The sequence below is a fragment of the Metarhizium acridum genome (assembly GCF_019434415.1).
Source record: "Metarhizium acridum strain ARSEF 324 chromosome Unknown scaffold_579, whole genome shotgun sequence".
NCBI classification, from domain to species: domain Eukaryota; kingdom Fungi; phylum Ascomycota; class Sordariomycetes; order Hypocreales; family Clavicipitaceae; genus Metarhizium; species Metarhizium acridum.
Window position 1 is genome coordinate 1 of NW_027094047.1, and position 15,524 is coordinate 15,524.

At 51.9% G+C, this 15,524-nt stretch overlaps 1 protein-coding gene and 1 non-coding gene across 2 annotated transcripts; both read right to left on the bottom strand.

Annotated features, from left to right (window-relative positions):
- Positions 1–7,956: 7,956 nt before the first annotated feature.
- Positions 7,957–8,066, bottom strand: J3458_021331. The gene has a single exon. It is a non-coding gene; the product is annotated as a tRNA-Met (tRNA).
- A 650-nt stretch (positions 8,067–8,716) lies between these two features.
- J3458_021332 (uncharacterized protein) lies at positions 8,717–15,391 on the bottom strand. The gene is made up of 2 exons (XM_066122550.1): positions 14,972–15,391; positions 8,717–14,782 (listed from the first exon to the last, which is right to left on the bottom strand). Exon 2 carries the CDS (start codon positions 14,769–14,771, stop codon positions 9,168–9,170), a length of 5,604 nt encoding a protein of 1,867 aa, XP_065972306.1. The 5' UTR covers positions 14,772–14,782; positions 14,972–15,391; the 3' UTR covers positions 8,717–9,167.
- Positions 15,392–15,524: the final 133 nt, after the last annotated feature.

The window sequence follows — 15,524 nt, forward strand, 5'->3', positions numbered from 1 at the left end:
AATTAATTATTTCAGCCGAAGGCTGACTCTACATTAATCCATAAGTTTTCCGAATAATGAGGGTTTGGTGCAGGCTTGACAAATAAGTTTCTATTGGTCCAAATTTTGTATGGGAAATCGCGAAAGAAGGCTGGATTGGTTGGTGGCTCTAGAAAAGTGGGTAAAGGACAGCCACCGTCTGTCGGTGCTTCTTTGTTTACTTCTCTGTTTACAATCGTTTACAATCGTTTACAATCGTTTACAATCGCTAAATTTGCCCAGCGATCTGTTCGTTTGCTTGGCCAGCAGCCTTTCTTCCATTATTGAAACAGATGTACCGCATGGTTGGGTATGAATTATGATTCTAGGGGTAATATTAGTCCTAGATCTGAATTGGCAGTCCATTGCCCGTCTTGCGACCGAACAAAATCACCAAGTAATTTCGTTAGCAGGAGGAAATCTGCCAATCCAACTACAACCTGTCTGGAATGCCGGGACCACCGCAATTCCGAGGTAACTGACACCATTGATATACTATATATGCCTCCCTAACCTGATCAAGCGTGCCAGGTCCAAAGGTGCCGTCCTTGCATTGAGAAAGCTGGCTGTCCGTCCTACCTCAGCTGAGAGAACTGCCCCGAAAAGAACCGACAGAGACGCTGGCCTATCGCCTCCTAACCAGAGATCTGGAACCCAACCTACATCGCCAGAGAAGCTACGGCAACAACATACAGCTAGGAGTTTGTTCGGAGAGCCAGGCAGCCAGCCGCAGATAGTGCTGGGGACGCCGATCCCACCAACCCAAGCGAGCTCGCGGCTCTTCCGGGCTCTAGCTCCCTCACCGCCTGTGCCGCCCTCGACCGATCCTGTCGCCTCACATTCTGATCCATCTACTGTCCGAAGCAGCACGACTGGTGTGGACTACTCTTACCTGGCTGTTAGGTTCCACAAGGGCGGGAAGGACTCGCAAGATGATGCCTCCAAGGCCGGCGCCAGGGCCAAGCAGGCCACTATTCGGCGCGACCATCGTTCACGACGCCGTGCAGGGGAGGCTGTGTCACTAACTCCCACAATCTCTCAACTCGGCGTCTTTGAAGGTTCTGATGGTCCTGGAGAAGGTATCCTTGTGCTGTGGTCCCGGCAGTTTGTTCAAGCTAACCACGGAACGTAGCTGGGAGTCAAGATCGACTACAGGCAAATGAGCTCCCAGATGGGGATGGAATGACCAAGGAAGCGGATGACAGGGGACAGTTCTCTGAATCTGATGTTGACGTCGAGGACTATTTCAACTTGCTGCTTTCACCTGCTCGACCACGGAAGTACCTCGAACACCTAGGGGTAGAGTCTGATTCCGATCTAGGGGACGAAGACGGGAACGATAATAGCAATGCCTTGGACGAAAGCCCTCTTCGCTATTGCTCGCGGCAGCCTTCCAGAAAGTCAGGGCCTCGTCGCCGTGCTCGCCGTGGTCCTGCCCCTGGTACAGGAGGGCGGCCAAAAAAATCTCAAAGGCAAACTCGATCGTCGGGGCCGCCACGACGGTACCGGAGTCCAGTGATGATTCCACCTGAAGAATCGGCCGTATTTCACGCACAAGATCCGGTGTGGAATGGGGACCTGGACGCTTGCGCCTTGACCTGTCGTGATAAAGCAATCCTCCGTGAGTTCTGGACAAAGCTGGACAATGACCAAATGCAATTTTGTGGTCGATGTCAAGAGCGTTGGTTCCAGATGAAGATCGATTCTGATGGCATTTGTGCGCGTTGCTGTCGAAAGGATGATAAACGCGGCCCTGAAGAGCCGTACTTCTTCTCTGTGGACAACCAGTTGGATTTTGGCTCCGTACCGACTCAATTGCCTCAGCTTACACCTACTGAAGAGTCTTTAATAGGCCGTGTTCACGTCCACGTGAATATTATGCTTGTGCGGGGCCAGCAGTACAAATATCGGGGACATGTTGTTCACTTTCTCCGCGAGGTTGGCTTGGTGTACAACCAACTCCCGCTTTTGCCGCGGGAGTTGAACACTGTATTACTCCGTCCTTCCAATACGTCGTCCCATGCAAACCTTAGCCGGCAATTCACCCGCCAGTTCCGTGTACGCCGCCAGCCAGTTGCCATATGGCTTAACTACCTCCGGCGCCATCATCCTGGCTATCGATGCATCGTCATCGACGAAGAGCGGCTGAGTCAATTGCCTCAAGATGGCAATGTCCTGGACGACATCCCCCAGAGCCAGGTGGAGGCTGCCGAAGTTGGACCCGAGGAAGATGAGGAGGCAGAACCGGACCTGGAGGACGAGGCTGCGGTGCCGGACCTTTTGGCCAAGGACACGGAGCTCGATGCTCTGCGGTCTATTCTTGCCGGAGAACCAGAAGCTGAACCAAGGCTTTCCACAAGCTTCCAGGAGCAGGTGCAGCACGAGCTGCAGCTTCCGAATATACGGCGCACACCCATTAATGAGTTCAATCGCTCTCATGCCCTACTCTCCTTAGCTTTTCCCTGCCTCTTTCCTGACGGGAGAGCCGACTTTGTTGAGCCTCGGCTACGGTCAATCGACTACAAGGACTACATCGAGCACGCGATGCGCTGGCATGACGGGCGTTTTGCACGCCACCCGACCTTCCGCTTCGTCGCCTTCAATACTCTGATGCGGTCACAGGCCCGTGCACGGTCCAAATTCTTCGTGAAGCAACACGATGGTAGTCATGAACCGCTCACACGGGAGCAGCTTGTTCAGGCACTGGAGCACAGCGAGGACCCTGAGGCGCAGGTGCTAATCAACTCAATCACAAGACATGCGGTACCTATTCGCGGCACGCGCCCCTTCTGGAACAGGAAGAGGCAGGACCTCGAGGCCTATGCCTACAACCTTGGATGTCCTGGTGCATTCATCACATTCAGCCCGGCAGATTTACACTGGCGGAGTCTCTACCAGCACATGCCCCGATATGATGAATGGCTGGCTGCGTCCGAGTCCGAGAGGATGGGTCTCTCGCGCCAACTTTTGCGTCAGAATCCTCACATTGCTGCTTTCCATTTCTACCGCCGATACTGTTTCTTTCGAGATATCGTGTTAAGCAAGAAGTTCAACATTACGGATTACTGGGATCGGTATGAATGGCAAGGGCGTGGCAGTCCGCACAACCATGGCCTGTACTGGATGGAGAATTGCCCAAGAGTCGACATGGTGGATGAAGCCGCTCGTGATGTTTTTGCACGCACGTGGGGATTCCACATCACTGCCATTAATCCTGAGCCGACTAGGACTATGCCCCAGGGTGAGGGTAACCCCCTGAGCGTAGATCCACTGAGTACAGAACTGACATTCCTGCGTCTCTCACAAATCGTCAACCGCTGCCAGCGCCACAGATGCAATACCACATACTGCTTACGCGTAAGGAAGAGAACCGTTGATCTGGCGAGGGATATGGAAGGCGCTGCTGCAGATATCGAGGCGGCCAATGCGGCCAATCCAGAGCGGGAGTGTCGTTTTGACTTTCCTCGTGCCTTGCGGGAGCTGGCCGCAGTGATCAGGAAGGAAGGCAAGTCGTACTATGTCTTCGAGGCGGCGCGGAATGACAACCTCATGAATCACTTCAATCCCGCCATTATACTAGGCTGGCTAGCCAATATCGACATATCTCCTTGCACCAGCCTACAGGCGGTTATTACGTACGCTGCCAAGTATTGCAGCAAATCTGAGAAGAAGACTGAGCCTTACTGTAAGCTTGCAGACCAGGTTTTGCCGCACACGGCACACCTTCAGCCGCTATTATCCTTCTCCTCTCGCCTGATGAATAAGCTGATTGCCGAGAGAGATTACTCGGCGCAGGAGATTTCCCATCTTCTCCTTAACATTCCTCTGCAGGAAGGCACGCGGATGGTGGTCTCTGTCGACTGCCGTCCTTTGGAGCAACATGCACGTTCGTATCGCGTGGATGAAGATGTCAACGAGACCGTCGGCAGCTACAGGAGGTATCTCGAGAGAAATGACCAGCACGAGGATGCAACTTACCTCGAGTACCTGCAATCGTATAATCTCAAGACGTGGAGGAGACTCGCTGCCAACGCGAAGAAGAGAGTCCTGTCTTACTTTCCTCGATACAGGTCCGTGGAGGCATCTCCCCAGTTTGGTGACTTCTGCCGTGTTAAATTGATGATGGCTCATCCGCATCGCTCTCCAGAGGAGTTGCTCACCGTGGGCGGGCAGCGGTTCGATTCCTTCGCGGCTGCGTACAGGTTTTGCAGAGAGCAGCACCGTGACACCCATGCGGACGATCATTATGGGGAGCCAGATACAAATGAATTGAGGGCTGAGGACGACGAATTTGAGCTTGAGGTCCATGAAGAGCCCATTGTGGATGAAGACTGGCATGAACTCGCCCGCATGCTTCCCGACCGCCCGCTGGAGGAAGAGGATATCGACATGCTCGGCCGCCGAGACATCGACATCAATTATGATTGGACCCCTCACGTTGGACGGTATACTGATGACGGTATTCTCAAGGGCGACTACTGGAAGCAACGCAAGGCGGCAAACCGCCTTGACCTTGATGTGGATCATCAGCCCTTGGAAGCTCGAGATTCCCTAAACCGGGATCAGCGCTTAGTATACGATACCGTGATGGACCACTTCCTGAATCAGGAACCCTCTCAGTTGCTGCTCCATGTGGATGGTGGAGGTGGTACCGGGAAGTCATACCTCATTAATTTGCTCTCCGCGCACCTCCAAGCCGCTGCTGCCGGGAGAGGGACACCTGTTTGGCGTGCCGCGCCCACTGGCGTCGCGGGAAATCAGATATCGGGCACTACTTTGCACTCCCTGTTACACCTTCCAATCAACAAGGACTTCAAGCCCCTCTCGCCCACTGACATGGCCCAGCTCCAGAAGAAGCTGAAGGACATCAACTACCCGATCATCGATGAGAAGAGCATGCTGGGACTGCGACAGCTTTCTTGGATCGATGACCGCCTGCGCGAGGCGTTCCCGAGTAGGAATGAGGAGTTCTTTGGTAGTCTTAACATCCTTCTGGTTGGCGACTTCTTCCAGCTTCCACCCGTGCTACAGAAGCCGCTCTATTACGATAAAGAGGTGCAGGGAGTGGAGATCAAAGGCAGGAACGCATATAGACGCTTCGATAAATCAGTCTTCTTGAAGGTTGTCCAACGGCAACGGGGCGACGATCAGAAGGCGTTTCGCACAGCTCTCGAGGAATTGCGGCTCCTCCAACTGTCAGTCGAGTCCTGGAAACTCCTTTCCGGTCGAGTACAGGCGAAGCTAGATGATCTGGAGGTCGCCAGGTTCGCCAACGCCTTGCGAGTATACGCCACGAAAGATAGGGTGAACGAATATAACCACTACCACCTCGACCGCCTCGGCCGGCCAGTCATTCAGGTCAAGGCTAAGAATGTCGGCCTTGGCGCGGCTGCGGCGCCTGATGACAAGGCGGGCAACCTTGCGAAGCAGATCCCTATATGCATTGGCGCCCGTCTGATGCTGACATCTAACCTTTGGCAGCCAGTTGGTCTCTGCAACGGCGCTCGCGGTACCGTTTACGATATCGGCTGGGCACCGGGGGCTGACCCAGTCCAAGACCCTCCCTGTGTTATCATGATGGAGTTTGACAAGTACAGTGGACCTGTGTTCCTGACCACCGCTGATGGCAGAAAGATTGTCCCGATTCTCCCAGTAGACAGGGACTTCCTCATCGGAAGCACTCTCTGCACTCGCACGCAGTTTCCCCTGATCGTATGCTACGCCATTACGGTTCACAAGTCGCAGAGCATCACTGAAGATGTCATCGTGACAGATCTCTCCTGTCGGGACTTTCAGACTGGTTTAAGCTACGTAGCTGTCTCTCGCGTAAAAACGCTCCAGGGCTTGATGCTGGATGCGCCCTTTGATCGTGGTCACCTGTTTTACGAGTCTCCACCAGAGGGTATGAAGATGAAGATGAGGGATGAGCGGCATAGAAGACGACAGGTCCTTACACGGAATCCATATAGGTCAGACCACGGCTCTGCATAACTAGATAGCTAGCTAAATGTAATGGCTTAATAGTTGCTTGGCCCAAGGACTCCCAGCCTTCGGATGATCGTACCCCTTGCACCCACAGCTCTAACGTGCAAGGGGTGGCGTAGTATTTTAGTACTGACGAACTATGCAATATGTAAAGAAACATTGGATTTACATATTCTGTACATCAGGCAGAAGTCAAACGAGTAGGTGTGCTGTGCCTAAGCAAAGAGCTGTATGGTATATGATGCGAGAACGCATCTCTCAGTTTTCTTCTCATGACTAGTCTTTTTTTGACTTGTTATCATTTCTTTTTTCAAAACTAGCATTTGCTGTTTTGATCATTTGATCCTTTTCAGATGGGGGGATATTTCCAATAGCCGTGAAGATGGTCCTAGCCTCATTGAGTTCCCTCTGTAGTGCTGGTCCTCGATCCGGAGTTGGAACATCCTCTTTCTTTATCCCTATCACAATGCTGCCTGACGAGCATGTTTTGGGAGATTTCTCAACCAGAGAATGTTTTTCGTAGTAGCTGAAGATGGAATCGATACTATCGCGAGGTTTCTCAGCCTTAGAGCTGCCACCCTGGCCGCTCATTGCAAAGGTCTATGGAAGCTGAAAATTATTATAGGAAACATCACACTGGTCGCGGGACCCTTACAGAGATAGTCGGTATATAAGTCCTCTGGTGTTGAGGCACCAGTTGTCAAGCCGCGAGGAAGTGGTGCAGGTGCAAGCCTTGACAGCGAGCAATGAAAACTGACGTCTAATGATTTCTACCGACGAGTCCATCTTCTTTTCTAATTGGGAGTATTCTCCCATGATGCCGCCAGGAAATACGAATGTTGGGCCGAGGGATGCTTGCCCACCTGATCATTCGATAATGGACCATGCGCTGCTTCGCATGATGCAAAGCCAACGTGCGTATGTTGTTGCGAATAGAGCCCAGTCATTTGCCGCTAGGCCTCCTGTACGAACCACATTATACAGTTTCACAACCTATCAGAGTCTGTGAAAGGAAGTGAGGCCTTGATTCGAGTCTTCTCGCTTTGTCCTGGCGCAGCACAGCTCAGCACGGCCATTTATATCGGTCACTCGACCAACTAGTTCTTGCTGCTTCCGGCCGCTGAGCGCATCCCTATGGTCATATGTGTCATGAATCGATACGAACTCTCAAACTTGCCGCCTGCTGAATCATGTCACTTATACTCGCGGTCATTCACGTGTTAAAGCTGATGCCCCGGCGATGGCGACACTTTCTCGAAGCGTAGTGACCAAGATGCATGTTAGCACGGAGTTCTCTGTTCGTTTGTCTGTTGCATTAAACAAACGCAGAAAAATATTATCTCTATCATTATTCTGGCTTGGAACGCTGGATGTCTCCAATACCAGCACATTTGACTTGTACAGGCAGCGTCTCCTTTCAACATGTATGCATCAAAGAGACCTGCATCCAAATGCGAAAATAGCACATACCCAACCCTCAATTCGCTCTTGACCCCAACAAAGGCTGGTGTGATTTATTTTTGTGCCTTGACAGATGTTCTTTCTTGGTCATCTTGGCAGCCGTGATCAAACAAGCCGACAGCTTCTTAGCACCAACAAATAGCTTTCGACGACATTTCCCAGACAACATACGGGAAAGTGGCTTTAAAGAGACGACAAGATGAAGGCCAATGCACCTGCTGTTTATTACAGAGCAAAAAAAGGAACTGTCTACTTGCCAGCCAAAGAGGCAGATTTGAAGCGCATGGTGAGATGTTGGGGCTCACATGCCCCTTGTAATGAATGCTGCTGTATCTACTTAGACAAGCTCAGCCGTACTCCATGTGATCTAACCGCAAATGCAGCGGGGCATCCATCCGATGCACCAGACCGAATTGTGGAATAAACAAAAAAAAAAGACAATTGACCAAGACACTAGTTGAACTTTAAACAGTACTAAAAAGTCAAAAAGGTTGTCCTCAGCGAGACTCGAACTCGCGACCTTTGGATGGCCCAGATTATTCATCTGATCACAAACAGGGGCTTATGAGACCAACGCGCTAAACCAACTGCGCCATGAAGACTAGGATGCTGTTGAACGAGTTGGTCCTTATTTCATACTATTCAGGAAGTCACTTGCCCGCTCGAACACAATAGTCGTACGGGATCGAATGCAGTCCATCCAAGTAATAGAAAACGTCCAGGCGGTAAGCTTAGTTTTTACTTTTCAGCCAGCCAGAAACATACGACTTGGAGTCCGTAATGGCACGCGCTGGCACAGGAGCTGCAAATCTGTACACAAGGCCAAGATGAGCCAAACAACTCTTTCAACAAGGACAGCGTTTGCGCCATTGCAGTGGCGAAATTTGTAGCCCACGGGGGCACTTCGAGGAGACATTCTGAAAATTAATGAACCTTTTTCTTTTCCTTGGTCAAGAGCGTATTCCTGGCCTAGGCTGGCCCGGCGCGGGATATCCGCAGAACGTGCTTAGACGTGAGCGCTACCCGGTATCACGCTGGCAGCGCATTTGCGCGCCTGACCACTTGATCAGCGGCTCCCCAGGATCGGCTGAGGCTCGATGAATAGTGTAGAACAAGTAGAAATAATAGGGGAATCAGCTTCGTCAAATTCACTTCAATCCATGATAGGTCTTGAGGAACGATGTGAGTTGGCCGTTGGGGGAGAAACGTCTGCAGATAAATCACGACCCATTACTAGGTATCAAGGTGCCCACGCAACAGAATCAATAGTCAGCAACTATCCTAGCCTTCTCGGATAACCGTGCTGAACAAAATCTTGATTTTTCAGGCCGCATCATAAATTGTTCAGAATAAGTATATTGTTCGAGTAACTTCAGCACAACGCCGCCCCTTACGGCCAAAAACCCCTTTCCCTCTCCCAATTCTAGTTGGCACCAACTCCATGTCAACATAGCCCTCTTGTCTAAACACGTGTCTTTACGTACATGATGAACAAAAGAACAAATTCGCAAAACAAGACCGCTTCGCTTGCAACGCCAAAAAGCCGCACAAAACACCATACAGTACATGATCCTCTTCCCACCACAGTATTACCAACATCTAATTCTTCAATCAGTCGCGACAGGGATATCAAAATAATACAGCCATGGTCCAACAACAAGACTCAGTAGTAAAGCATGAACAAGGAAATCACAAACGCCGCGCTACGCCCGCAAGACTTCCTGGTGTACAAGGGTAAGCACACCGTTAGCCTCGGCGGCATTTGAGAACTGGAAACACCACTTCTTAATGTTTCCGCCGGTTGCACCGGTTTCCGGAACCATTCCTACAATGCCATCCCCATTCTTCACCTCTTCCCACACGCCGCACACAATACCTCGGCTCCCCATGGATGAAAAGCAACCGCTGCCCAAGACCGCATCTAGCACAATCTTGGCTTCTTCACTATCCTTCTTTGGCAAAGTGGTTACCGTGATGCGCTTTTCGAGGCCGTGATCTGCCCTCAACGCTTGGCGCCAGCCGGGCGGTGGTCGCCTGATCTGCAGACTGCAATTTCCATAGTCCTCCCATTTGGCCGGGGTGACAAGCAGATGAAGTCGGATCCGGATGTTGTCCGTACCCAGATTCATTGGATGGTGGCTGCTTTGTGCCACGCTGACAGACGGAGAGCGGGGAGGAGTACCGCTGGCCGATGATGATCCCGATGTGTATAGGCTATGCACTCCGCTTCCGGCTCGGCTTCGTCTGTCGATGGATGACCTAGCGATATTGAATGACATGTTGCCATTCACTGTCAGGCGCTTGAGGAAACTGGATGCCGATGGCGTGGACGAGGGCGTGCTACCTCCATCGTGAGACTGCGAGGGAGCGCGGATCGAGCTCCGGTAGCTGTTCTTCCTACCAAACCAGCTCCGTCGTCGGCTGCTCGTTTCACCGTCATTTTCAGGCGGCTGCCTCTCCCCGAAGCTCTTGAACCTAGCTTCATTTTCGAGCTGAATGAATTTTTGATTGTGGAGTCGAGCTTGATGTACCGACATGTACAAGTTGTAGCAATCAGGGGCAGCGAAACAGCGGAATCGGAAGTTTCCACCGTTGTGTGACTGATAGAGCTTGGAGTGAGATTGAACAGATGAGCGAATTTCCAAGTCAACAGCGGTGCTCTGTCTAATGAGAACCACGGGCGTCAGGTCTAGAGCGAGAAGAGGAGGGTCAATGTTAGCCTTTTCCGATGCCGTACGACAATTATATGCTTCAATCAGACCGTTCGTAACAACAACAGAACATGGGTCGGCCACGATATCTTTCCACATTCCCTTGTCGGACCACCGGGAAATGCGAGCCATGTACCGTGCAATCTGTTCGTCCGGAGCAACGCTGTGCCCGTGCAGGCCGGCTTGGGAAGCCGAATTAGATGGTGTTAGGCTGCACTCGGACTCGGGCATGAGAGTACTGCTTGGCTGCGGGCGGCGAGGGTCTTCTTCTTTGATACTGACACCTAGTTCGGTTTCTGGGATGTCGAGGCTCTCGATCTCGTCGTCAGATGACTCTACTTCGGACTCTTCTGTCGAGTATGCCTCCGAGGTTGACGACTGGTCCGATGGTAAATACTCATGCTTCAATGGCGAAGAACCGCGACGCTTAAGTCGATCACTGCCATGGTGATCTACTGCTGGGGGCGGTATGGCCGGTGCCGACTTGCTAATGTTCCCCCCTTCGGTCTTCGGGCTCGTGCTGAGAGTTTTATGGACGGGTGGTGGAGGGGCTCCATCTTGTCTATACGGTGTCGAGTTCGGGACCTGAGCTTGTCTCCTGGGTTGAAACACCGCAGGGTCTGGTCGCATGCTTTCCTTCAAAGGACGACCTCGGCTTTCAGGATTTTCTCTTGCGTTATAATCATCCTTCGTTGGTGTCTTATCCAAATCTTCCGAATGCCGCTGCGGCGATTGGGTGACGGACGAAGGAGGAGTCTGTCCCACTGTCGGAGTGCGAGTATGGTACCGCGACGGAGTCGTCTTCTTGCTCATGCTTGTAGGCGTAGAGACAGAGACGTCTTTGGCAATCGGGGATCGAGGGGATTTCTCAGGCGATGCCTCGGTAGCGGTCCCAACCAAGGGCTCTCGCTGTCGTGTTGGCGTTCGCGGCTGGTTTTGAGGCTTTTCTTCAGCCTCGCGAGGCGTCTGCGGACCAAATTCCAGAGGTGGAACGGGATGTACAGGAAGGATATCGAGCCAGTCGAGAATTTGGTCTTCATTGTCAGCTGTGAGGGTAAAGACCTCACGCCACGCCACTTCCTTAGTTGTGCCGCGGACCATGACAACAACGTCAAAATGACTGTCCCCTGTCCTCGCAGATATCATTGACATACTAATGGGAGGGAAGAGAAGATAGGGTTTACGGCTCCCTCCCGTCTCTCGTATCAAAACATCCCCTCTGTCCGTGATATTTCTCTGATTGTCTCTGTGTATAAGCTCCACCTGGCAGTCCAGTCTTTGGCCATTGGAGTGACACAAGCTGAGAGAAAAGATGTCCTTGGCGCTGACCTGGCGGCTGGGGTCAACCAGTACTGCGTGGCAGCCATCTAGCGTTCCTAGGTCTCGACATCTTGAGGTATCCGTGTTGGCCGCTTCCTCATCCACAATTCTCGCAGTCTCCTCTCTGTATCGCCGACGAGCCTTGTCTTGCAGGTTCTCAAAATCTCGGAGAAGTTCATGAGTGTCGTTGGATGCGACAATAGAATCAACACATCTCATGAGCTTGGCGATTTGCTTTACTCGAATCAAGGGCCTTTTCAGGAGGTGCGCTACTGCCACGCGCTCTCCATCGCCATTGACAATATCCCCGGTTTCATTTCTGGGCAAAGCATCTAGTAACGAATCTGCGTCATCCATACCGTCCGCTGCTGGGGCCAAATTGACCACCACATCATCGAAGCCGAGTCGCCAGGCCTTGAGATAGCTGTCGTACATGGGCACAACACCATGTGCCCAGTTGGCCATTTTGCGAATGTCGGTCGTCGGGGCTTTCTTATGTGCACTTTTCAGCTTCTCCAACGCCACCCCCATGTTGACAACAGATTTGGAAATGCCGTCTGGCACCTTTCCAGAGGCTGAGGGGCCAAAGAGCTCCGTAGCATTGGTGCCATTGACCACATGCGAGAGTAGTACAGGCACTACACCGTCAACTAATGTCTTGAGCTCGCGGAGGTACAAATTTTCGTCATCAATGAATTCTCGCAGCAACTCTTGTGGGGTGACCTCGCCCGAGGCATTTCTTCTCTTACGCAGGCTTGGTCTACAGCGATTGCTCTTGGCGGCGTTTGGGATGCTGGTGTCATCTGGTAGCGACAGCACAGACACCAAATCAGAGTGTTTTGTCAGCCGTCTCTTTAGTCCCGCTGTGGGATTCTCATCGGGCTTTGATGCACCGCTGTCTTTTGTAAGGATGGTTGATTGTGTCAGAGTTGACTGAGTGACATCGGATGTCAAGTCAGAGTCAATGGCGCTGGAACTATCCTCTGACAGAATTGTCGATAGCTCGTGATCCCCACTAGTGGGAGGGGGGAATCTTGGTGCAGCCAGCGTTTTCGACGAAGCTTCGGCACCCTCCGGCGGTTTGGGTGATGACTGTGGCGGTATGGATTTTCGTATTTGCAGAGGTTGGGGGACATCTTCGGTATGTGACAATTTCCGTTCAGTGCTTTGGTAGCTCCTTGGTTGGACTGAGTGAGGGCTGGATTCTCCCTGGAATGCTTCTTTGAAAGCACCAAACAGTTGGCGCCTGCCACTTTCTACCTTTAATGGAGAAGAGTTGCTCCTAATTGCTCGGCTCCTCCTCAATCCTGATGACTGAGGCGTTGTAGATGCTTTTGTTGTCTCGGAAACCGGAGTCTGATGGTTGTCCTCAACTGTCCCCTTCTGGATATCTTTATCGGCTTTGGTATGACTGCTCGAAGTTGATTGTTGGGATGTTCTGGTTCCATGCGAACCGCGCCGGCGCGGATTTACGGCTTGATCTTCTCCGGCATGCTCTTCTTTTGCTGCAGGCGAGTGAGACTTTGAGTCGGCTCCTGATCTTGCATCCACAAACGGGTCAACCGTATTGTTAAGCCATTTTTCGATGCTTGGTGGCTTATTTGGAACGATCTGTTTTGGAGGTTCGTTCATCTCATGTATGATCTTCTTTCCCTCCTCAACAACTTTCTTGAAAACTTTTGGCATGGATTTGAGGCTGGTAGTCCGGTCGACTTTGGTGCGCTTGGGACGACTCCTGGGCTGGCCTTCAATAGTCAAGTCGAGCTCACTGAAAGCTGAATGCCCGAAAGGAATATCTCCCGGGAGATCCGCGATGGACTTGTTGGCAAGACTCGAAGTCAGATCTGATGCTGTATTGTAAGCGCTGCTGAGATTGGATTGCTCTTCGCTTAGATATGAAGCCTCGTCTGTGGTCTTGGATAGTTCACAGTATTGTGTTTTTGGCTTTTGTCGCCGCGATCCCCTGGTCTTGGTAGGTGTGTCGAGCACAGAACCACGGTCCTCAGTGGCTTCGAATTTACCAGTTTCATCGTGGGGTGGCTGACTTCCAGTTTGCTGCGAGAGATCAGATTGGTCTTGCGTGACGTCGGTTCGACTTGATGGTGAACTTGGGCGACCGGAACCAGACGTTGTCTTGCTTCTTGACCGCGATATAGTTTTGAATTCTCTGCGCGTAGCGCTGAATTGAAATGTCTCGCTCGTTGGTCGTATTCTGATGCCGTCGTCATTGACGGGAGTAGTCGCATTTGGAGACTCGGTACGGGCATCACCATCCAACTTTTTTGGTCTCATAGGTTTGATACGAATGCCCTCATCATTTCGCGTTCTTTGGTTATGAACCCATCTTGCCGTAATGTCACTGGCGGAATCTCCTGCCTCGCTCCTGGCTCCCTCAGATCGAGCGCTCCTATCCCTTGATTTGGACGACCTGTGGCTTCTTGGCGGTGGCGGCGAATCAGGAACATCTATTTTGGCAGCCCATTCTTTTATCTTGTTTGATACCAATGGGTTTCCTCCAGATCGCTGAACAAAATCTTTTGGGAGCCCGCTAGGGCTCGGCGACGGCTTCTTGGTCGAGGGAGAAGCCCTCCGCCTGGGAGGGCTCTTGCGGGTTTTTGGCTTCTTCCAGTGTTCGTCACTGACAACCCTCTTCTTCGGCGGGGAAGTAGGTTGTACATCGTCAGTCTCGGTCTGGTCGGTGCTCGAAGGAGCAGTTTGGCCGTTCAGGAATGCTGGCGTCGGCTTTGGTTTTGATGTGCTTCTCCTTTTCTGCCTGAACTTGATTCGTATCCGATCAGATTCGGTCACGCTTTCCTCGTCTTCCCCCTTGAATGCAACATCTGTAGGCTCTGTTGCTGCATCGTCTGGGTCTCCCTCGGCGAGGGATGCAGCATTGGCCTTTTGCCACTTTTGAACCCTCTCTCTTACACCGCCAGGTTGCTGCAGTTTCTGTACGGAGCTTTGTCTCATCCCCTGACGTAGTTCAGCCTTGACGGCTTCAATACTCTGTCGACGTTTACGATCTGCTGCTAGGCGAGCCGGAGATTGTTTACCCCGTAGGAAATCTGTCAATAATGTGGGTTCTTTTTTGGAGTTCGCTCTGGGCCGGGTTCTTATTACGACAACCGGAGGAGTAGAGTCAGTCCTCGCTTCTGGGCTTGAGGTATCATTTGTCGGCGTTTCTGCAGTCGCATTGGTGTTTGGCCTGCTGGCCTTGGAAGGAGTGGTGGGAACCTGCGACACATCGTCGTCGTCGGGAGGTGTAGAGGGTGGCATGATGGGTTAATCTAACCAAGCTTCGTCAGCGCAAGTTTGCAGTCAATCAGAAGGCGACTGCCTTGGTTAGGTCTGCGTGCGCAACAGGCTGCATCCCGTGTTGCAAGACTTTGGGTCGCGACTTTATGCGTCGGTGAAGCCCAAACTGGAGCAAAGCTGCAACAACAAAACAGGAGGCGCATCGAGCTCAGGAAACATACCTGTAACGAGCACCATGCCTGCTTTGAAAGGCCGATGGCAAAAAAAAAAAAAAAAAAAAAATCAATTGTACTACCGCGTCAGCATATCAGCCGTGCTATTGCCCACGAAGCTTGCGATTGAATTGCCGTTCGTGGTCGTTCGCTCACTTGTTTATCGCAAGCTCTGGCTTCGGGTACAACGGAGAGTGGCTGGGCGACGTCACAACTGGGGCAGGAGCGACGTGCTGGTCTTGCCGCGCAAAACACCCCGCCAAACAGTTCCAAGAAGCTCGGGCAAGAACCGTCACCGGCAAGATTTGTTTCTCTGTGCTTTCGCAAAGGACGATATGCTGCTGATCAGCACCGCCAAAAACAAAAAATAGAATCAGCTTGTGTGACAGATCTCCTCAACCGACCGTCAAACAAAGAAGTGCATCCGGAGTATTACTGACACAAAGAACAACTGGAGAATTTGGCAACCAGGCGTTGTTCTTGAGCTGCGACCCCCATCTGCCTCTGCCTTAGTCTGCGTTGGATCTGGATGCCGCAGTAACCACTGGGGCCCGCCAGCTAG